The following is a 22,988-nucleotide window of genomic DNA, read 5'->3' as shown; positions in this document are numbered from 1 at the left end:
CTACATCTTATATTCTCTCTCTAACTTCTCTTTTCAGTCTGTCTCGTTTTAATTGCATGTTCCTTTTTTTCTTTCAACTGAGCTGTTATAGCTCCTGCTCAAAAAATTCCTCTCTTGATCCCTCGGGCCTTTCTAACTACTACTTTGTCTCATTTATTCTCTTCATTTCAAAATTACTTGAACACCAAGCCCATTCAAAACTGTCTGTCTATCTACTATCTCTTTATTGCACTCCCTATTGATTCCACCCCTAATTTCACTTAAACCCAGTAACTAGGTATCTGGTTGTAATATATAACTATAAATTCAGCCATGTGTAAATCCCTTGTTTATTCTAGTGTGGCTGGAAACATTTTACAAAAGATTGTTTCCATCAATGTAAATCTGATGTGTATACTGTATATAGCTTTGGTTTGTAAAGGACAGCCCCCCTGTTTTTTGTCATCTCATTTTGTATAGCTGAGCATTTCTCTGTATAGAAGAACTGTGATAGCAGATTGTTACCAATTGTCTATATGTACTTCAGTAATATGGAAGATGAGCCCTCTATCCATCTATCTATCTCTATAAATAGAGAGAGAAAGCAATATATAATTCCACTTGCAGCTTAAGTTCCAATCAAACAGTACCTTCGAAGCACCATCAGAAACATTTATTAATACTAAGAACTGCTGTTACTAATGTGCATCTGATTGTAAATGATATTGTAGTCTTGTCATCATTCACAATTTTGGTGGATCCCTGTGGACTCATCGGCAAGGTGTTTTCATTGACATTTACATGCATGCTATCAGCCACAGTTCTCTTGTTAGATTCTCCTTTGTGTTAATGAGCAACAATAAAATACATACAGAAATTAAATTCAACATTAAACAAACCATTATATTCTCATTTTAGACTTAGCAACAAAAACCGAATTTTGATTTGATTTTTTAAACCAAACTGGTATGTATGTAGATGACACTGTTTAATTAGAGATTATGTAAAACGTTATCATTTCATGTATGCATTTTTCTGTGTACTCATGTAATCTCTGTATTGTATATTTATGGGTTGTCTCTGATCTTTCTTTGTCAGTCAGGAGAGGACAGAATTCCGAGAAGCAATAGCACATTTGGAGACAAATCCTATTTGTAAAGGCCTTCCATTTTCCTCTTTCCTTATCCTGCCCTTTCAGAGGATCACACGCCTGAAACTCCTGGTACAGGTAATATACAATATAAACTATTTTTGACCTGTCCATGTCTATCATAGTGCAGTAATCCTAAAATCATCAATATCAGAATAGGAAGAGTTGCATACTAATCTTCCATATAATTGTGGAAAGTTTTGTAAATTATATATGAAAGAATATTGATTATATGGAACATATTTGTAGTATTAAATATATATTCCTTCCCAGTTTTTGCAGCAGCTTTGATACTAAAGGTAGACTAAAGTAAATGATTACAGTTATTTTGCTTCTAAAACATTGCAATACATTTACTCCAATATATTTATTCATTTCACTGGTGCAGCTGGTTGTGTGACTGGTTCTGGTCTCTTGTATCCCTATTTTCTTAGCAGACAGAAATCTGTTGGTTTTGAAATTGCAGGCATGTTTACTTAATTGTACTGCATTCTGCCTCTAACAGAGAAGAAGTTGCACAGGTTACATTCTCACCCATCTAAAAAGAATCTACAAAATTACTTATTTCCAATGGTGGTCTCCTCCTGTGTTTAGCCTTCTGTAGCCAAAATCCTCCTCTGGCACTGGCAACACATGCCTAGTGTGTCCCAATGGACCTGAATAGGGCTGTACTCTATAAAAATAGATCAAGTTTACAGGGAATGTATTCATGACTCTTTTTGTCATTTGTAGAAACTAACATAGAAAACTGTATGTTTCCCATACATACGCTGCCTTGAGTTTAAGCGGTATATTTTACCTAGTTTTATATATTGGGTAGGGAAGACACAGATTAAGGGGAATAAGGAACCTTTGACCTGGGGATAAACACAATAGTTGGCACTTTTATGGTGGAAAATTATATGAATGGGGCATGAGAAGCAAAACAAGAACAAGCCTTTTTTCCATGGAGAAATGTTGGAACCTTCTGCCCTAGTGACATGGATTCCTTTTGTCCTGGTGCCAGAAGAGGTGAAGTTAAATCTTTTAAAAGGGTTGGACACAACAATAGCTGCTTATTCCTAAACAAAATTAGGAAAAACATTTGGGACAGAGTTGAGCTTGAAAGCAAATATATTGTGTCACAATTATACAACAAATAGGAGCACAGGCATATATTGCTTTCTTAATTCAGTTTTCCAGTGAATACTTTATAAAAGTTGATTGGCCACTATGGGCAATGGCATCCCTTCTTTATACATTTTCTTTTCTTTGTTTCTTATAAATCGGCCCCAATGTCCACAGTGCTATTCTCAAAAAATACTATATTTACTCTGATATCTTTAGAAGACATGAGTTTCAGTACGCTTCTCATTTATATCTTGAAAGAACATTCTCATACATCAAGCATCTAATAGACAGATATTTATATTTGTACCTCCTGAATACACTCAACCCATCTTTACGCAAAGTGACCCCTGTCTCGCCTCATAGTCATTTACAAGCCACATCAAGTCGCTCCCTAATAAAATTGTATCCCTGAGCTCATTCACAGCGCTGTCAGATACCTCCTTTTAGAACATCCAAACTGAGCAGATTGGTGCTGAATAAATGGAGCGTTGTTCCCTGTAAACAGACTTGAACACAAGTTCTGTGCAATATGCTGCTCTGTGTTTAGAATAAACATCCAGTGCTAAGGAGAACTGGTGTAACAATCACAACACTGTAGACATGCAGACAACCCTTAGTCTCCTGTTTAAGAGGAGCAACTGCTTGGTTAGTCTAGCCTTTATCATTTAAAGTGTACCTTTTACTCACATGTAGAAAAGATAGCCACTTTATAGACAGGTGAAAACTTGCAAGAAAGTAGCTTATAAGAATATCAAGGGCAAAATAAATCACTAGAGCACTATAGTGTCTTGAAGCCCAGTTAATGCCTTACGACTTTTTTTTTTCTTATAACCCTGTACCCCAGAAACGTATGATTTGTGACTGATTTTGGCCTAAATCTTAGACCCTTTATCACAAGTGTTCTCCATATTTATATTGCCCCAGGGGCTTGGCAGCAGCTATCACTGAGGCGATTAAAAGTATTAGAAAGGGCAGACCCAGGCTTGCAAATGTCCCATCCATTGTCTGATTGTTGTTCACCCTTTTAATGAAGCAAATGCTTGCTCTTCAGCCCTTCCATGGTACTGAGATGTAAATGTAATCATGCAAAATATGTCACTAAACCTGGAAAAGTTTAAGGATATGTTAAAATATGGTTGGCATTTAATTATATGCCTGGGTTGCTCTGTACCCCATTCTGACTTGGAAGCTTCTGGTTGAAAACGCATGGCAATACATTGCTGCAGGCAGAGCACACTGCAGTTTAGAGACAGATAATGCTGAGCAGCATCGTCAACAAGATTATATTGGTCAGTAGAGCTCCAGAGCATCAGAACCATAGTGCTGTTTAATCACTGTCTGCTTACTACATGCTTTGTTAGGAATACTCTGCAAAACAGATCTGGTTACATCAAGCTTCTCAATTCAAACACATATCCTTCTTCAATTATTAGTATTTAGTTTTCTTTATAGTTTAAATGAACAAAAAACAGCCTCATTTAGGATGATATTTATTAGGTGCATTACCTATAGCAATCAAGCAGAGCCCGCTGTGCTGAAATTAGACCAGTACTAGAGGGATTCTGATTTGCTACTATGGGTGCTTCATTAAAATAGACCCTTTCACCCTATCTAAGCGCATACCTATACAGAAAAAAATACATACATGCTTTTCCTGCCACCCACACTGCTTAGTGCTGCTCCATGACAGACATTGGCATGTTAGAAACTTATAATATGACTATTACTTGGGAGGGAGGCTGATAATCTATTACAACTTTGAGGCAAATACCAATATGATGCTTTTGAAAAGGAAAATAGTTAAATGCCCCAATGGTCTCTCTGTTTTACAAAGAAGCTGACAATCCTTTGCAACAAGGCTAATTACAGTATATAACTATTGTTTCTAATTACTGTTACAGGATTTGTGAAAAAGATTATCTTGCTTAGCACAAAAATTGAATATCTGTTGCAGCTTTAATGCTAATTATTCAATAAAACTTTCCCAGGCTCTGTAGGTGATTGTGAATAAATATATGTTTTGTACAAATATTTCTGGCACGTTGGGGTTCCTGTGTCTTTTATTACTGAAGTGATAGGATGGTAAGATTGGTGTAATGAACAGTGCCTAGTTCATAGCACATGGTCACTAAAATATGTTGGTCTTGCAATTTGTTGCAAAAAAAAAAATCCCACTCTCAAAAGCAATTGATCGCCCATATTGGTAATTGTTGCCATACTCATTTAGAGCCATGCCATAGCAGACCATATTGGATTATACTACCACATCTGGAAACCAGGTTTCCGTGATACTTTTTCTTATAACCTAGATAAGATCTTTCACTCTAACTGCATAGGAAAGCAGCACTCCAGGCCTTGCTGTTGTCACAAGAGTCACAATCCACTGCAGGTGCAGACCTTAATCCATGCATTGTCATTTATGAATCAAATGACTGCATCAGTATTTTATGCTGTTAATTGTGCAATTTATTTGTACTTTAAAAATCCCTTTGTTTTAATTTTATAAATAGTTTGAATATCCCAGTCCATGGGATAGTTCCCATATGTCTATACACTGCTACTTCAGTAGTTAAATAGCGTTACTGAGCAAGTTGTTATTGCCCCTCAAAGCCTTCTTTTATTCATTTTAACCCAGAACTGAGTTTAGTCATTAGAGAGTACATGAAATGAAAAGTGTCACAGGTACAGCTATGCTGCAGTGTGCACTTAACCTGCTGCTTTAGTATTCCATTCTATTCATGGTCCATTGTTTTTTTTTATTTTGTGCTCCCATTGCTAAAGTGAGGGGGACTGTAAAAAAAACTTTGTTTGGGGTTTAGTATATACATTGTCCTCTGGGAAATGGCATATCGTTCTATCCTAAAGATTTTCCAACAATGTCTAAATGCTAGCCTCAGTACAAAGTTAAAAGACATAAAGGGGGAATATGTATTATTTTAATTTAGAAAAGGGACAGAAATATGATATTTAAAAATATGTTTGTTGTTGTAAAACTTGTGAGTACATTTCTTCTAAAATAGGAAACTGGAAATGTACAACAGAGTGTTCATCAGATACAGCCCTGTAAGCAGACAACCAGCTTCCCATTTTGTGTTAATATTATCACATACTCAGTCTTCTCGGTTTCTGTCTGCATTATTATCTGTTGCACGTAATAAGAATTCCTGCCACTCCCTGCTGTAAATTGCTTTACATTTCATGCGTCACAAAGCAGAGTTACGGATCACAAACCTTTATTCCCCTGTTAACTGATTGCTATTTCAAGTATGTATGTTACTGTTTGTTTATGTGTATTTATTCTGGAATAGATACAGAGATATAGATTTGTCTTTTGTTAGCATTCATTTCCTTGCTCTATAAAAATATATTTGTGTGAAAGCCCTCTAATATTAAACAGTAGATCATCAATGTATCAATGTATATCAATGTATTCTGTATATCTTCAACATCTATTTGATAATAAAAAATGATAAACTGTATCCAGGCAACAGGTAAAATTAGTCATTAAATTGCTGACATTGTTTAGTATACACTATATAGTATACAGTTGTTTAGTATACACCTATACTATATCTTCTCCAGTCAGATTCATCAAGCTGCTCACATTGTCCCTGGGTAAGGCCTCAGCTTCTTTATACAAGGTTCTGTTCAGTGCAACTTCTCATTGTACAGTTTTATGCCTAAATAAGGCTGAAGTACCTGTGCCTCAGCTTATTCATGACTCCACATTTATCCCTCAATCTGCTTTACTAAACAGATTTGGTTTTGCTCAATTGACTGTTTTTTGTACTTTTTGGTGTTCTTTTCATAACTACTGTTCTGTTATTTTCTTGTTTCAACCACAATAAAAAGATTAGTTAGTAGATCAGTGTTAACCAGACCATGTACATGGCAATATTCATACTGATTCAACTGCTTTCTTTCAATCAGGAATGGAACATATTATTTTTAATAAACAGTATGTATATAGCACTAACATAGTACGCAGTTCTGTACATAAAATAGGGGTTGCAAATGACAGACAGATACAGACATTGACACACGAGGAGGAGAGGTCCCTGCCCCAAATAGCTTACAATCTAGGAACATACCTTCAAAAGTGCTTGCCTGATACCAATATTTTTTCCACTGGATTCAGTCAAGGCTATTTTTATCTTATCTCTTTGTGTTCAAATTGAATCCATATATTTCCTCATTCTATAACTCAGGATTTCCACTCTATCTTAACTGAAACTAACAGAAACTTGCAATCTTTATGGCCAATTTAAAGGCTTAGTAAGCATTGCATTGATTTACAATGTTTCCAGTGTCCACCTCAAGTCGGGTGATAGTTCTGAAGATGCGTTCCACCTGCTTTTAAATTCTTTGAACACAGCAGGTCCTATTGAGATGCATTGCAGGTGCAGTTGTTCTAAAGGGAAGCATTTGATAAAAACACCCATCTACATGAACTCAAAGGGAGGTGTACGGAATGATATAGGCTTGCCTTGATTCAAGGCCATTTAGATGATAAATGCATCCAAAAGAATTTTTCTAGCAGGGTAACTAGTTTAACAAATTGAAATTTAGAACCACTTAGCAATCCAGATGTGAACCCTCTGTCAATGTAAAGTATTCCGGTTTTAGGATAAATATGGAGGCTTCCATTACTGAGATCCTTCTGAAACTGTTACTTGTCTGTTTGGTACACTGACTTCTTGGTTCAACATGTTAGAAGTCATTGTCCTGATACAAGGATGTGGATCAGGAAAAGTCATAAGTTCTTCAATGGTTTTTTATTCATATTACAATGGCAGCCCATATGCTCTTCTCAGTAAAGGTGAAAGCTGAATTTGTGCGTTTTCCTGAAATGGACTTTTAGAAACAATAATGACGGTGTGCATAGCTTTATGCTTATGGAAAGTGTTTAATACAGCATGCATTCTGGTAAGTTTGCATTGAAAACCTGTTGAATGGCTGTTGTCTGAACATAAAAGCTACAGAACATATGACTCACAAACCACCACTTGGAGGCCACTTGTATATAACGTTTCTGTTTTTCAACGTAAGCTTAAAGTATTTTGTTGCCTTCGAAGTTCACAATAATAATGTTAGTGGCATATTTCTTTACTTGACAGAATATCCTAACTAAAGTGGAGGAGGGCTCAGAGCGAGAGGCTTCAGCACTGCAAGCACACCGTGAACTGGAGAAAGTAAGAATCACTTGGAGCAGCTATGTATAAACTGTATGAAAAAAAGGGCTGAGAAACATTAGTGAAAAAAACAGAAGCCAGTGTTTGTACATGCATCAAACCAGATTCCTGAGAAATAAACTGTGACTCATTCAATAAAAATGCCCCATACTGCTGTAAGAGATGTAAAAATAGTACAGTACACATGTGTAAGGATGGAGAATTTTTATGTGCCCAAACTGAATATTATTGTAACAATAGGCATCTAATTTAGGACCTGAGTAATATGGTGGATTACTTATTCTAGAATAGCCATCTTTTTGGGCTTTTTAACTGTATTATTATATTTAGGACACAGTAAGTGTTCATGTGTGGAGAAAAGAAGAACAATGTAGTGAGTGTCTAATGTGGCCAGTCAGATTTTTCTGCATAATAAAAGAAAAAAACAGATTAATCACCAAACGCAACACATACACAATTGTTTGAGCTTCTTATCCCCCTACACAATGACAAACATTTTATTAATAGTGTTTACAATATATACAAAAGACTTACAGAAAAATAAACTTTCACACAGATTTTATAAATCACCCATTAACCTGTAATGTTTATCTTTATGCCACCAGAAAAAAGGTGTATACATACTTGAACTAGTATCAACATTAAAATTGCAGGCTGATAGTATCCTTTGCCTCACAATTTTTGCTACTCCTACAGAATCAAACAATATATTGTTGTATATTTAGGAACTGCCCAATTCATAGTTTTATTGCAGCTAACAGTAATGAGCCAGCAATCTAGGGCATAGATGAAAGGTATGAATGGTCTGAATGTACATTTTTTTTAAAAATTATGTTGTGCTCTCTTAAAACTTAAAAAAAAAAAAAAACATATTTTTCTATGTTCAGAGAAATACAGGTGCAGCTGTCTCTGAGATGGCTTTGTTTATAAACAAAACCATATCATCTCTTGTTATAGCTGACATGATAATGACATAACTCTAAACTACACATATGGTTTCATGATAATTGGTCCTTGGGCTGTCAATGACAGTTGAGTTTCACAGCTATGACCAGGGAGACATTAACCTAAAGATAATTGATGTAAAGGAGGTAATAGTTGATGAGGAAGCAATACAAACTGATGTTTTTGAAGATGCCTTTTTATATAAGGCAAATTCTTTCTGGTTGGATGACATGGTTTTAAGATGTGTGTACTCTGAAACTAGATTGGTTTCTATAGCCTGCAACTTTCCTCTAGGTTGTGTTTCAGCTGTTTTATTTGCATATATTTCTGTCTCATGTGTTGTGTTTCTCAATCTTGTTTAGCTTGTACGAGCCTGTAATGATGGAGTTAGAAAGATGAGTCGTACAGAGCAACTTATCAGCATAGAGAAGACACTTGAATTTAAGATCAAGGTATGGAACCTGTATTTTGCTGTGGTGGGATACAAAGTCTCCTAACTGTAGTGGAAAATATTAATGCATTTTGTGCTGTGTGTACACCAGACAATTTGTCTCTTACCAGCTCTTCGTGCCCACAATGTATGTTGGCAATTCTCTTTATTGTAACCAACAATAAAATACTATTGCACACATTCTATACAGCCATATCAAGATGATGACCAGAGAGCTTACAAAATATTTAAATTTGATTTTTTCCCCCAAAGAACAAGAGGGAAATATATATTCCCATACTACCCCAAATCTTATCTAAAGCTTTCCTTTAATAAAAAGACATTAAAGATAGGTGTACTGAATATGTATGGGATTATTTTCAAAACAGTCAATCTGACATTTATGAAAACATTCCCTGATGGAGATTTAAATACACATGGACCTGGAAGATTCTCCTTGAGGGAATTTTTCAGTGAATGTCAGATTTACTGCTTTATGAATAGACCTCTCAGAATTAAACTTGGGTACTTTTAATAGGACAATCACATGTTACAGTCTTGGCTTACTCCTTTTGATCTACATCTGATTTTCCAATATTTAAGTCCAAGAATTTGTGCCCATATAGTTCAATTGTTACATAGGAGTAAGTACAAATATTTATCAGATTACTTACAAAGATCAAGAAGATGGCATATTGTGGGCCTGTACATTGATCAGATATTATTTTCAAATAAATTTAATACTACATTTATGATTTCAAAATTATTAAATGTATGAAAGTTGTCAGGTTAAAGATAAAAATTTTAAATGCCATTATTTAGTAGGTCATTGCAATGGCAACTAAAAATCTCTATACATCTTATGATTTTGATTTATGGATTTGTTTGCACTTACACAATGTATAGCAAAAAATTTGTTTACACATGTCCAGCATTTCTGTATAAAGATAGGCATTAGTATAAAGTTAGATCCTGAAATGAACGGTCTTTGTGCATTTATTAGCATATGGTATGATACTGAATGAGAAGACATGATTTGCACTTGGTGTTCCAATTCATCCTAAAGATGCTCATTGGGTTGAAGTGGGGGCTCTGTTCAGGCCAGTTAGTTTCTATACCCCTAATTTGTCTGGCCTTGACTCAATCACATGATTTGTTTTCTACATTGTACCCCAGCCAATAATGTAAATCTACTATTGTGTAGCTACTTTGGCTGGATCAAGCACTAAAGGATGGTATCATTACAGAAAGGGTATGAGTTCACAATGAATTCTGCAGGTACTGTCTGTGGTTATTTGTTTGTATATTCAATGACAACACTTTAAAACTTGAAAGAGAGCTTATAAAAAAATTACCTTTAGCACAGTTTTCATACACCACACATAAATACAGCCGATTGATTTGCTAAAACAATAGTTTTTTTCCTTCTCAGATGTTTTTAGTACAAATATAGATATGATCTGAGATTTGTCCATTAGTAAAAACTGACACAACTAGAGGACAGTTTCATATAGTGGTCTTTTTGGGGAATAGAAACATCTCTTCGCTTTAGGAAAAAAACTTGGTTTCAATAATTATGAAAAAAAATAACTGACAAGGTATCCTACAGGATTTCCTTTTATTGCTCACAGCCATCAACTGACTTTGGCATTGGTTGTAGGAAAAACAGATGGCTGATTATAAACTTGACCCAGCATTTTGTACAGACAGCAAAGTATGGTATTTAAAGGGGCATCCTGATTAGAGCACCTATGAGACATTCTTCAGAATGACTAGAGAAGCCACTTGCCACTAGAATCCTCCATGTCCAGTCAAAGCTCTCAAGCACAATAATCACCGGCAAGCCAAACTTACAGTCAGTGCCTCCCAAAGGCAACACCAATATTCATGACTACCTTGGAACCAGACCCTCTGGCCTGGTCTTTACTGATCCTCATTTCCCAAATATACATGGTTTAAGTGTACCACCACACAGGAATTCTTACCAGGAACACAGTTCAGGGGACCTGGGGTATTAGCACATTGGTTTTGTTGCTTTACTTTAGAACTTTATAATACATTCAACTCTTCTTTGTTTAATGACCACACATCCGGCACATCACTCAAGCAGTTGCAAAAATGATATTAAAGGCAGTTCAAAGATATTGCATACATACTAACCATACTGTCCACATCTCTTACTTTATTACCTTAATACCACACTCCAAGACCAGCAGCAGCAGCAAAGTCCTTCTAATCTGGGTTGTAAATGCCTCTCTTACACAAGCTGAAAAGGTCCTTCATTATCTTACTGAAATGAATGATGCGATTTCCCTCTACTCTATTCTACTTGTAGAACTCAACACCCAATATAGGGGTTGCACCCTTAGAACACTAACAGCTTTAGGAGGAATTCATTGTTGCAAGTCTCGATCCCCTCTTACAGGTTTTTGGCTGCAATTTTTTTGCATGTGGTTTAAAATAATTTTGTGTTGATTGATATATATACTAATTACTATTGTATTTAGAAGTCATTAGGAGGGTCATCACATTTTCACTCCAAACTGCCTATAAGACTCATAAAAAAATCACAATATGTTGTAAAGATCAGGGGGCTGCATGGCCACCCAATAATTTAAGGATCCTCAAAGAACCTTTATCAGTAAAGACTGTTGAAGCTGATGATTTAAAATAACTTTGTTTAGCGACAAAGAAGTTGTTTGTCAGATATGATTCTTGGCACTGTTTTGCTGTCACTTACTTTTGAATACCTATTTCTACATGCCAAAGATAATTATAAAAAAAAAAATTTTATCCGCTTTTACTTGGCTTTGACTTCTAGAAGTTGGATATTTCCAGTTCATAGCAAGTGAGAGAAGGGTAGAACTTGACAATTGTTACATTATACAAAACCTTTGTCTCAGAATCATATGCTTATTGTATATTATTCCCTCCTATTAAGTCTTCTTCCTTATTCTTCACAGTCTGTACCCATCATCTCACACTCACGATGGTTATTAAAGCATGGTGAACTACAACAAATGTCAGGACCACGCACATCTCGCACCCTTCGCACTAAGAAACTATTCCGATCAGTTTATCTCTTTCTCTTCAATGATTTGCTGCTTCTTAGCAAGCGACTGCCTGGGTACGTAGCACATGATAAAAGCCTATAGTTTATTTCTAAGTAAGCATAGAGAGGGCAGGCTGCATGCTAAAAGCTTAAACAGAAATATGTTACCCTCAGCCCCTTTTAGGTGGGAGCACCACCTGACAGTTTTCAGTCCACTTCAGGCTTCACATACCTAATTTGCCATAGAATCTTGTCTCCCCAACTGAACCTAAACTTACAAACATATACAGTTGGTATGTTGTTGGATCAGTCAGTATACAGTTGAACAAATCTTATGCATATTTTTAAAATTTTATTAATTTTCTGTTTTAGTAATAAAAAACGTTTTAAATTGTAAAGAAGATGAAATATCAGCTGAGCACAATCCAGTCATATTTGGTGATGTAAACCACCCTAGTGAGTCACATGAACGCTGTAGGAGAATGTAGTCATCCTATAATTGACACTTTCATAGATTGCTTTATTTTTAGTTTCTAAATCACTTAGTTTTTCCTTGTTTCTGAAGCAATGTTGTAACTAAAAGTTATAAGCTGTACTGCAGAGGTGAAGCTGAAGATGAGGGGGCAGGTTTTTACCTTTTTTTAATAAATCAGGCCCAATGCGATAAACCTGATGAACTGGGTTGTAAAGGATCATGTAATGCTTACATTACTGATATAATAGGTACTTTATACTTTCTGACTTTGGGAAACCATTGGAGTATACCATGTATATAGCATATAAAGTTCCTTGAGTAACTTTGCTGATTTTGTGATGTTACTCTTACAGGTCTTTATAAAAGTGTAAATGTTTTATCCATGAGACTTACATATTCCACATAAAACTGAACTTAAGGCAAACATTAAACATCAATCAGTAAATAAAATAAAACAAAACAATTGATTTATATCAGGCTTGGGCTAATATGCTTAACAGGAAAAAAGAGAGTATAATGAGGGATGACCTCATTAGTATGCTGCCCGTTTCTTGAATTGTCCAATCTTCAAGCAAAGATTAGGTTTTGATCCAGTGGTATTAACCAAGCTGCTATTGCAATGGGTGCCTGAAAGTTAAAGATCTGGCAATTCTGTCTGGCAAGGGTGCCTGGATCAGAAAATGACAATTCTTTGGAAGTTTTATGTATTTTTACAGTGTGTGTAGCAGTTTATTTTTTTAGGAGTGTGATGCCAAATGTCTTTGTAGTGTCACACTATACTTTATTATTATTTGCAAATTGTATTTATAAATGCCAGCACATTACACATCCTAATTTGTGATATATGCCTGTCATTTTTTTGGGTATCCAGATTACTACATTGTGTAACACATAAATTGCTATAGAAATTCTTACCTATCTTAATTATTAACAGGGACCGATTCCAGGTGTTTGACGTTGCAGCACGGGGTCTCCTACGCGTAGAAGAGCTAGAGGATCAGGGCCAGACCCTCGCCAATGTGTTTATTCTGAGACTGCTGGAGAACGCACATGAAAGAGAGTTTACATACATGCTTAAGGCTTCATCACAGTGAGTACAACCCTTGGAGAAAACAGCTAGCTTTTTTTTTTACTGTACTGTAATGTTACAATTGGTTTATAGCCACTAAATATAGTCACATGAAATTGTTTTCATACTAGATGGTTTATTTGGGCCACAAATAAAGACGTTTCAATTTAATGTTGCATACAGATGCAGATTTTAAATCCAATGGCTTGTAGCTTTTTTTACTTTAACTTTTCTTTTGCATTTTAGAAGGACCATGTGACTTAAGCACACCAGGCCTGGTTTTATGCTCCTTTCTTATATTATTTATGTATGTGTATTATAAGTGCAGGTTGTAAAGGGGTTCAGCAAATTCACACTGCTGTCCACACTTTGGACATTAGACTGTGTTGCCAGTGTTTTATTATGTGTGTATGCCAATTGTCTGGGTCTGCCATAGCTTTTGCCTATCTTAAAGAAGTTTGTGTCTTCCCTGCGGTTATTAGTACAAGTCCTAAGTGTTCATTTCCTTGGTTTCTGTGAACCAAATATATTACAATCCCTGTCTTATTCTCATATCAAACATTTCAGGCCTCTGTAAAAGGTTCCCTTCTCAGAGGTCATGTTCTGTGAATTAACAATGTTTACAGTAATACAAATAGATCTTGGTATTGCAGCGGTATGTTAGAATAAATGCCCATATTTCATTTACAAAACTTAAAAGAGATTTGTTTTTCAGGAGTGAAATGAAACGGTGGATGACTTCATTAGTTCCAAACCGAAGAACAAAATTTGTTTCTATTACTACTCGAGTGTTTGGTAAGTAATAATATCACTGTTATATACATTTTTTCAGTCCCTTTCATATCTCATATGCTCCAAGAAATGTGTTTTAAACTAAGAAGCTAGGTAGGCGAAGTTGTAAAATTTATGCACAACATCTCAATATAAATATTATTTGTAGAGTTTACTGTATATATCAATGGTATATACAAAATAACAGAAATGTATTCAGGGTCATTGGGAAGAATTTCACCATTATGGTGATATTTAAAAAAGAAAGTCTGTGTTAATCATAACACTGGTGTAATCCCACTGGCTCTCCTAAAAAGCATTGAACATAGAATTATGCAGGATGGGATGTCAGTTAGCCAAAGCTCAAGGAACAACCACTGGCGGATTCTAGGGTTCCATGAAACCCCCATTGAGAATGGCTGATATATACTAATTACTATTAACTAATACTGATGTGTCCTGCATACTTACTCTTAAAGCCTTCAGAGTGCTTGGCATAGTGCTTTTCTTTATCAAGACCTTAAAAAAATGTGCTTTGTGCCAACAAGGTGTTTGAGCCATAGCTCTCCCCTGCTCAACCCTAGTCTTTGATCCTTATGTTCTTTCTAGCTGTCTGAGCAGTTAACTTAGAGATTGCATAGAACCAAATCCCAGGCCCAGCCCCTGACCTTCATTGTCTTTCTTACTGTACGTTCAGTGGTTGATTTAGTGATTACTGAGCCCAAGTCCCAGGCAGTCTACCAACTAACTATGGTCAACAGCATCTTCTGTGGACCCCTGTTTGTTTTTAATAATGAGCTATCTTGGGGCTCCTCTTAAAAAGCAGAGGTATTGCAAATGTATTATCTGCCCTTCATGGAAATAAAAAACTGAATTTTTGTTCCTTATGATAAAATAATACATTTTGGTACTTTCAATTCAACTGTTTCATGAAGAGATGAGAAGACAGCTACTTTTAACTTACATTTGAATGAAAAAATAGGCCATTACAAAGATAAAGTAAACCTTTGTTATAAACACTTTTATACTATATCAGCGGAAATGGAACAAAACTGACAAAATATTTTAATGAGTTCTTTCTGTTGGGTAGTATACAAATGTGTATTTCTTCTTGTGAACCCATCAATAATAATAGGTTTTTATGAATTTATACTTTCTAAATTATGATATGCCTCCACTTTGGAGATCCAGGATCATTCAAGTCTTGAAATAAATCAAGATTGCAAATATCTGAAATAACTATTGTGATGTGAGACCAATAAATTATAGATAATCGTCTTTTGCCTGAAGCTCAGTAAGCTGTGGCTATGGTGGTAACAGAATGTCTGTAGAAGTACAATCCTTGTGCAACCAACATTTCAATGTACATCCATACTGATATTTTACTTCTACATCCAGCTACTATTCAGTCCAGGCCAGGCAGTTAGTAGCTATCCTCAGCACTGTATGGATTACCATGAAATATTTTATTTTGTACATTTTAAACCACATTACAACTTTTACTATAGTTGCCCAACCAGCTTATGACTTCTGATCTCACCAATGAAGTCTCACTTTTGCTGTGTAACATGTGAAACATCATCACAGACCAAAGTGACCAAAAGTCTCTCTACCCTAACCTTTTGCCATATATTACTGGACACCTTTAGATTTTAATATTATGCTGACTTCCATGGTGGTCCAGTGGTTTTAATTCTTCTGACCTGACTGGCCAGAAATATATTTATAAATATATACACACTGTTCAAACTAATTTTGGGAACACATATTCAACTTATTTTACCACACACTATTTCTCCTCATTCTTCCTAACTTACTTTGCTTCAGTCTTGCATTTTGTTAGTGCCCTTGTCACTACTATTACTGCACAGTAGCATAAGGGGGTACTCAAAGCCCACTCAAGTTGCGCAGGTAGTTCAGATCCTCCAGGATGACACACCCATATGTTATAAGGTTTATTGCCTCTACCAACACAGTCCCCAGAGTGTGAGGAGATAACAGGAAACATGCCTTTACCCAAGGAGAGCTGGACAGGGTGGTAGAAGGGCAACAACCTGGCAGCAAGACCTACATCAGCATTTTTGTGCAAGGATAAGCAGAAGCAGCACTGCCAAAGCCCTACAAAAATAACCCTCAGCAGGCTGCTTATGTGCATATTTCTGAATTTGAGGGTGGGCCCACATCGCGTAATGGGATCTGTGCTCAGCCTGGCACTGGGCATCTTGATTGGCATTTGCCAGTGAACACCAGAAAAAACAGATTTACTATTAGAACCCCGTTCTCTTCACAGATGAGAACAAGTTCATAATGATCACAGGTGAAAGTTTTGAAAGAATCTGGAGATTTCAGGCAAAAGGTTATGCTGCCTGCGACATCATCCAACTGCTGTTAGGTACTGATATTAAATTCTTAGACCCATTGTCAGGCCATATACTGGTGCAGGACATTGTGGTCAGAGTGTGTAGGCAGTATCCCAATCAGGAAGTATTGAATCCAAAAGAGACCCTCTGGGATAGCATGGATCTATTAATTTGACTCTGCCGAGTAGTGCTACACTCTGTTTGGTGCTCACTGATGTCCTGTTCCAGGTATTGGAAGAGTTTCCCCAAGGCATCCTTTGCTAACATATCAGAAGTATGCCCAGACATTGTCAAGAGTCCATACAAGAATAGACTATACTTCAATCATCATGATCTGATATGTGATTTTAGTGTTTCCTTTTTTTGGAGCAGTCTATATATACATATACACACACACAATATCACATCAACTTCTGTCTTTACCCGATGCTTGCTTGTACTGATGAATCCACTGACAGCTAGGCAATCTGCATTTTCAGGATCCCAGGAATTAAATCTGCTTTTCAATGCAGCAGACACTGTACTACTGTAGTGGGTCCCATACTACACGCTGAGCGGTCAATAGGTCAATTCCTGACAAATGCCTTATGTTTATATGAACTGTATCATTTATTTATGTGTAGTAAGTGTGCCTCACAACTAACAGGTATATCTCATGCTTGTTTGCTCACTTCTCAGACTGCCCACAGGTGCAGTGTGTGCACCCTTACATTGCCCAGGAGCCGGACGAGCTGTCTTTGGACCTGGCAGACCTGCTTAATATTCTGGACAAGACAGATGATGGTATGTATCCTGGTGGAGACAGGCTTCGGTCCCGAGGGATGCCTGCAGCCTGAGCCCCCTAATAGGAAGCTGACAGATTCCAGGAGCAGAATATATGTGTCACAGTAATAGGATGAAATTCTTTCAGAGCAAATGACAAGGAATAACTATTTATGACACCGTGACAGATTTCATCTGCACAGCTATTATTTGGATATGGAAATAGGCTGCTTTCAAATATGCATTTTTGTAATTTCCCTATGAAACACACAAGTAGATTTCATTTATTCTGCCTGCATTTCAGTATCTCTCTGTATTGCTGAAATGTGCCTGGGAGTAAACTACATAGAGTTTTAGCAGAATGCAATTAACCTCTAATTGGCATTTCTCTTTTGTAACACATTGAAATCAACAGAAGGTTGAAGGGGAACTCTGGTGGGCATATGTGTCCTGTAAGAATAATATAGCTTGAACTTCTTTTTTTTTTAATCTTTTTGTGGTATTCTGTACTCTGTAACAGTTATCAAATCAGCACATAAGTGTAAAATATTTATTTGTTAATGGAGGATAAGTCACTATTATATGGATTACATTTGTGTAATGGCTGCTTTGAATTTAAAGTAATGGGGAAAATTTGGAGATAGGTCATACAGACAGCCATGGTGTTTCAGTGTTTTTTAGGGTAGGAAAAAACTGAGCAATTACCCAGTGCCCCCACTTTCTCTTGGGCCCTAAATGACATAATGCAGGGTGCTTTAATGCTGTGCATTTGGGGCCCACACTTCATTTGCCTAGGGCTCTATTTTTTAAAACAGTCCCATCATATGCACTCATGTACACAAAACGAAAGGACTTTCACACAGCATTTAATAATTTCCTCAAACAACCCCAGAGATGGTGTTAAAAAAACTGACAATAGGACACTATGATAAGCTATAGATACAATTGTTTTGAAGCTCTAAAAGTTCTGGATAACTTCATAGACATAGTCAGCATCAGATTAACTAAGGTTAAACTAAAGCTACATACACACTTCCAATTATTATCGTTGGAAAACGAACGACGAACGTTCATGCACGATATATATGAACGATCGTATAGCACCGATCCTGCACATAGAGTTAACGACACGATCGTTCGTAGATATTGTACACACAATAGATACGATCGTTTGAACGATAGAGGAACTATGTGCACGACAGGAAAGTGAACGGACGTTCGTTCATCACGCATGCTCTGAACATGGACGATCAACGAACGACCGTACACACGAACGATGTTCAACGATCGTCGTCCAATCCGATCCGTCGGTCCGGTCGTTCGTTTCCAGCGACTTTCCTCGTTCGTCGGCGTCGTTGGTTACTTTTTTACGAACGATTTTTTGCCCAATCGATCGTTCGTCGTTCGATTGGAACGATAAAAATTGGAAGTGTGTACGCACCTTAACATGATCTCTGCTATTCATTTCTGAAGAAGCGGCTAAATTGCTGTGACACGTGTCCAATGAACAATATCTCCCCCTCCATTGTGCAATTTATCTGTTAGACTCCACCTTTGAAGGGGTGATTTGTGTTACAAACTACATTCATTTCATCTAACACTGAGACATATCAACCTTAATCTGATGCAGACATGGTTTTATTGTTGTATAATGATTTGATTTGTTGAAATAAAATGTTCTTATGTGATTTTATAGTTACGTAAGCCCTTGAGAGTCCAGCTTTCCTTGAACCCTCCTTGTTTCGAAAACATTTATGACTCTTGGGATGTGGCTTGAACCTTGATGGCATTATTGCTACGTCTTGGGGCATTTACAATGGTTTGCTCATAATTCATTGCATTGTTAATATACATTGCAGAATATCTCCACCCAGTAGGCCTCCTAAAAGAAAACTGTCAATATAGGAATATAAAGCTACCGCACTGCTGTTTGACATTTGGGCTATCATTCTTACCCTTCTTTTAGGACCCAACTCATGACAAAACAGCTAAATACACAAATTAAATGGATATATGGGAGCATTTTTTTTTCTGCCAAAGGAATTTTGCTTTTGTCCCTCCAGTCCAGAAATGTAACTGGATGGATAGCTCTAATATACAGCATAGGCAAGTAGATGAGACCTGTTTATCTGTGGCAATTAAATGTTGTCACCCTGCATCCTTTAGGTCAGAGGTCCCAAACCTTTTGGACGTCACTGACCACTAAATTTATGGACTCTGGACCACACATGAGTGGGGAGCCATGTGTCACTCAAAGGGGAAAAACTTCCCCCAGAGTGACGTCATAATGCCAGAACCTGTCCTCTCTCCCATCACAGGTCTGAGCCTGCAACAGAAGAGTGGGTGGGTTGTGTCCAGAGACACCACCCGTCCACCTCCCTGAGCCTGCGATGCATACAAGAGACATGGTCCACGGCTCTGGCCGGTGCGACCCCCAAGCGGAGTCCTTCTCCTGACCCCACTGGAGGGTGCACCAGCCAGAGCCGTGGACTACAGGTTGGTGAGCATTGCTTTAGCTGTTGACTGGACAGTAAAAGAGCAGCAGTGGCTTGATGAAGTCATTTAACATCACATTCCATGTCAGCACAGTAGCATGCAGCTCAACTGATTGGCCCAGAAACTGTTCCCATTTTTCCTAGCCTGAGCACTGTACAGGGGATTGGAAAAGCCCCAAATCCTTATAAAATGTATATACCTAAACTATTTGCATTTTAAAAAACGTAATAATTATTAATGGGTTCTGAGCTGCAATGTTGTGTCTTTTAGATCTGCCTGGAGTTTAGTTGGCAAGTCAATGATTAGGCACGGTGTTAGCTTCCATATTTCCATCCTGACAAGTTCCCTTTAAGACTAGCAGGAACCATTGATTAAATATTTTAGGTCAAAACTGTTGTCTGGATTTCCGAAACAGATAAAATACTATGAATGTGTTCTGTATTTGTTGGGTGCTTAGATGTGTGTCAAGCAGCTATAGTCAGCCTTAGCTTTTCTTTTTTTCAAACTCAGGAACTGTCAATAGTAAAATATTATTTTTTGGTATTCTCCATAGAAATAAAGATGTAATAACACATTATTCACCACATTGAGCTTTATTTGAAGCACCAATACATTGTTTTTGTCTTTCTTGATGTCCTTCAGGTTGGGTTTTTGGAGAACGTTTGCATGACCAAGAAAGGGGCTGGTTCCCCAGCTCAGTGGGAGAGGAAATCCTGAACAAAGACATCAGAACACAGAACCTGAAGGAATGCTTCCGGGTGCACAAATCTGATGAAGGCAGCCAGAACAAGGACCGGCGGAAGATGGGAAGCCGGACGCGGCAGTGACCCTCTGGCAAAAGAATGGGGGCCAGCATGCACTGGGGGCTGGGTTGGGGAGAAGAGCGGTGTGTCTGTGACGCGATGCAAATATTCTATATAAATATATGTATATTATCTACAAACCTGTCTTATTGGTGTTCTTACATGAACTGACATGGCATTTCATCAGCCTGCATAGCACAGTACAACCTGACAGGCAAAATATTCCTACACACAAAAATATGCAGGGAGGTTATATAAGGGTTTTTCATAGTATAAGAAATTAGTATTGGATTATAAATCGCTGCATAGGAGACAGAGCTGAAATATGGAAGAATTCTCAAGCTTGCCTAAGGTGCTAAAGGAAAATTACATTTTCTTTTTCAAATATATGATCGTCTGGGCTATGCTAAGAAATTATTGGGCCCAGAAAATAAGATTCTATTAGTTTCTCAAGGAAAAGGTGCAACTGCAGGTTTCATTTGGTAAGATACTATAGCTGCAGCAACGTCAATTACATTTCAAATATGTGATGGCCTGGCCTGTGCTAAGAATTTATTAGCCCCAGACAGATTTCATTTGTTTCTCAAAGAAGAGGTTTCAATTGGTAGGATACTATAGCTGCAGCAGTAAAGTTGTGAATATTACTAACAATATTTTTATTTGCATAATTTGACCATGAAAAGATGAGATATTTAAAGATCGGACTGAGTAATCCAGTAATCCCCATTTATTTTTTTGGCAGACTCCCTTGGTTGACCTTGATAACCTGTTACTGTCTGAATGCAACATAGACAGAAGGAGAAAACATGGGATCTGGTAGATACCATAACCTTGTACTGTATGTGAAAAAAATCATGGCATCTAGTAGCTCATGTCACAATAATGATGCCAACTAATGTAGTTTATGGTGAAACTAAGAATCATATCATCTGAAGCTCTTACTTAGGAATGGAGCAACTATTGGTCAGCTGCAGTTGGTTTGTGATTCTACAGGCAGCATAACTAAAAAAAATCCCAATGTGGTTTAGGGCTAAGAGTTGCTATGACCGTCCAGTTTAGGAAATACATCCGCATTAGCTACTGCTTGCTTGTCAGGGTAAATAGGGGTTAATTAAAAAATCATAAATTCTGAGTGTGAGAAACATTTGTCAACACAGAGATTTTATGACTTTTTATCTCTGTACATTTAGCTATCCCTCTAACAAAATTTCGGGTTTCTTTAAGCTCAAGTCCCGGTGGTACAAGAAGGGGCAGATGTCTCACTTAACTCAGTGACAGATTTGCCCCTCCCTCCTCCCATTTTTTTCCATCCAGATGCTTAAGGAATAGCAGTGGTTGCTTCAATTTTCTGAAGTGTTACCATACTTTTATTTTATATTCAACTTTTTAAATAAGTTTACAGTACGTTGTATACCTTACATTGTATACCTTTCATTACATTAATGGGGATTTTTCAGACAGGTATTCTATTTTCTTCTGGTGCGCAGAGGGTCACTTGATTTAATACGAGGCCCATGTTTACAATATTTAAGTTTAGTGAAGCCAGCAAAAATTCTTGCAATACAGCATCTAGCCACTTTGTGGGGATGAATGGGCCTATTTCTCATAATGTATCTCACAGGTTCAGCTTGCCCATGATGAACAGATTTGATTTTTTTATTTTAAGAAGCTGAGAATTTTCGGAGTGTAATAACAATCAGGGCAATAAGGACAGAGGCTCCAAGAAGTGCGGCCAGAACAATGGCAGCAACAGCTCCGGGACCCAGGGAACCTGTGAAAGAATCACAAAAACATACAAAGTTAGTATCTTATTTCCATGTAACATGTTTAAAAAGAAATATCTCACTTGTTAAATTTTAGTTTTACAGCTGGAGATGAGACTCTGATATTTCATCTTTACATATTCGAGGTCCCCTTTATTTCTGTGCATTCCTGGCCCATTCATGTGGGCACAAAAGTGGAAATATTGCTCAAAGTAGCTTTAACTATCAATCACTTAAACAATCAGGGTAATTTAAGATACTTAATATACATGAGAGTTTAATGCAAGGTTTACTACATTGCAGATTGTGTCCACTTAGAAACAATGATATTTGTTGTACCTGGTATATGTTATTGCTTCTGCATTAAGTGAGAGAAGAATGTGCACTTGACTCTCGTGAACATAAATTGCCTTCTATATATATGTATATAATGTACTTCTGCCAGTGGTGAGCAAACCTATTCACCAACAGCATTTTTTCATTTGGGTAGATAGATCAATTAGATGGATGAATAATTAGTACCACTTTGTTTCACGTCCAAGTGAGCAATGTCCAACTTACAACTAGTAAAACTGATCTCCTAAGTCCCAAGGGACCTTCACTGAGTATATGTCGCCCCTCCACCACCCTT

At 37.0% G+C, this 22,988-nt stretch overlaps 2 protein-coding genes across 2 annotated transcripts in view; one reads left to right on the top strand and one right to left on the bottom strand.

Annotated features, from left to right (window-relative positions):
- The window catches only part of NGEF (neuronal guanine nucleotide exchange factor), a 102,098-nt gene extending 81,364 nt beyond the window's left edge, over positions 1–20,734 (top strand). Inside the window, exons 8-15 of the mRNA XM_072407781.1 lie at positions 1,078–1,207; positions 7,357–7,431; positions 8,739–8,828; positions 11,770–11,933; positions 13,268–13,423; positions 14,118–14,197; positions 17,212–17,316; positions 20,434–20,734. Coding sequence (XP_072263882.1) covers positions 1,078–1,207; positions 7,357–7,431; positions 8,739–8,828; positions 11,770–11,933; positions 13,268–13,423; positions 14,118–14,197; positions 17,212–17,316; positions 20,434–20,618 — 985 coding nt within the window. The 3' untranslated portion in view covers positions 20,619–20,734. The remainder of the gene's footprint in view (positions 1–1,077; positions 1,208–7,356; positions 7,432–8,738; positions 8,829–11,769; positions 11,934–13,267; positions 13,424–14,117; positions 14,198–17,211; positions 17,317–20,433) is intronic.
- Positions 20,735–22,236: 1,502 nt separating this feature from the next.
- The window catches only part of SNORC (secondary ossification center associated regulator of chondrocyte maturation), an 18,442-nt gene continuing 17,690 nt past the window's right edge, over positions 22,237–22,988 (bottom strand). Inside the window, exon 3 of the mRNA XM_072407780.1 lies at positions 22,237–22,365. Within this exon, the coding sequence (XP_072263881.1) occupies positions 22,256–22,365 (110 nt within the window). The 3' untranslated portion in view covers positions 22,237–22,255. The remainder of the gene's footprint in view (positions 22,366–22,988) is intronic.

This window comes from Pyxicephalus adspersus, chromosome 4 (assembly GCF_032062135.1).
Source record: "Pyxicephalus adspersus chromosome 4, UCB_Pads_2.0, whole genome shotgun sequence".
Lineage (NCBI taxonomy): Eukaryota > Metazoa > Chordata > Amphibia > Anura > Pyxicephalidae > Pyxicephalus > Pyxicephalus adspersus.
Note: the sequence above shows the minus strand (reverse complement) of the source record. Positions and strands in the feature narration are given on the sequence as shown.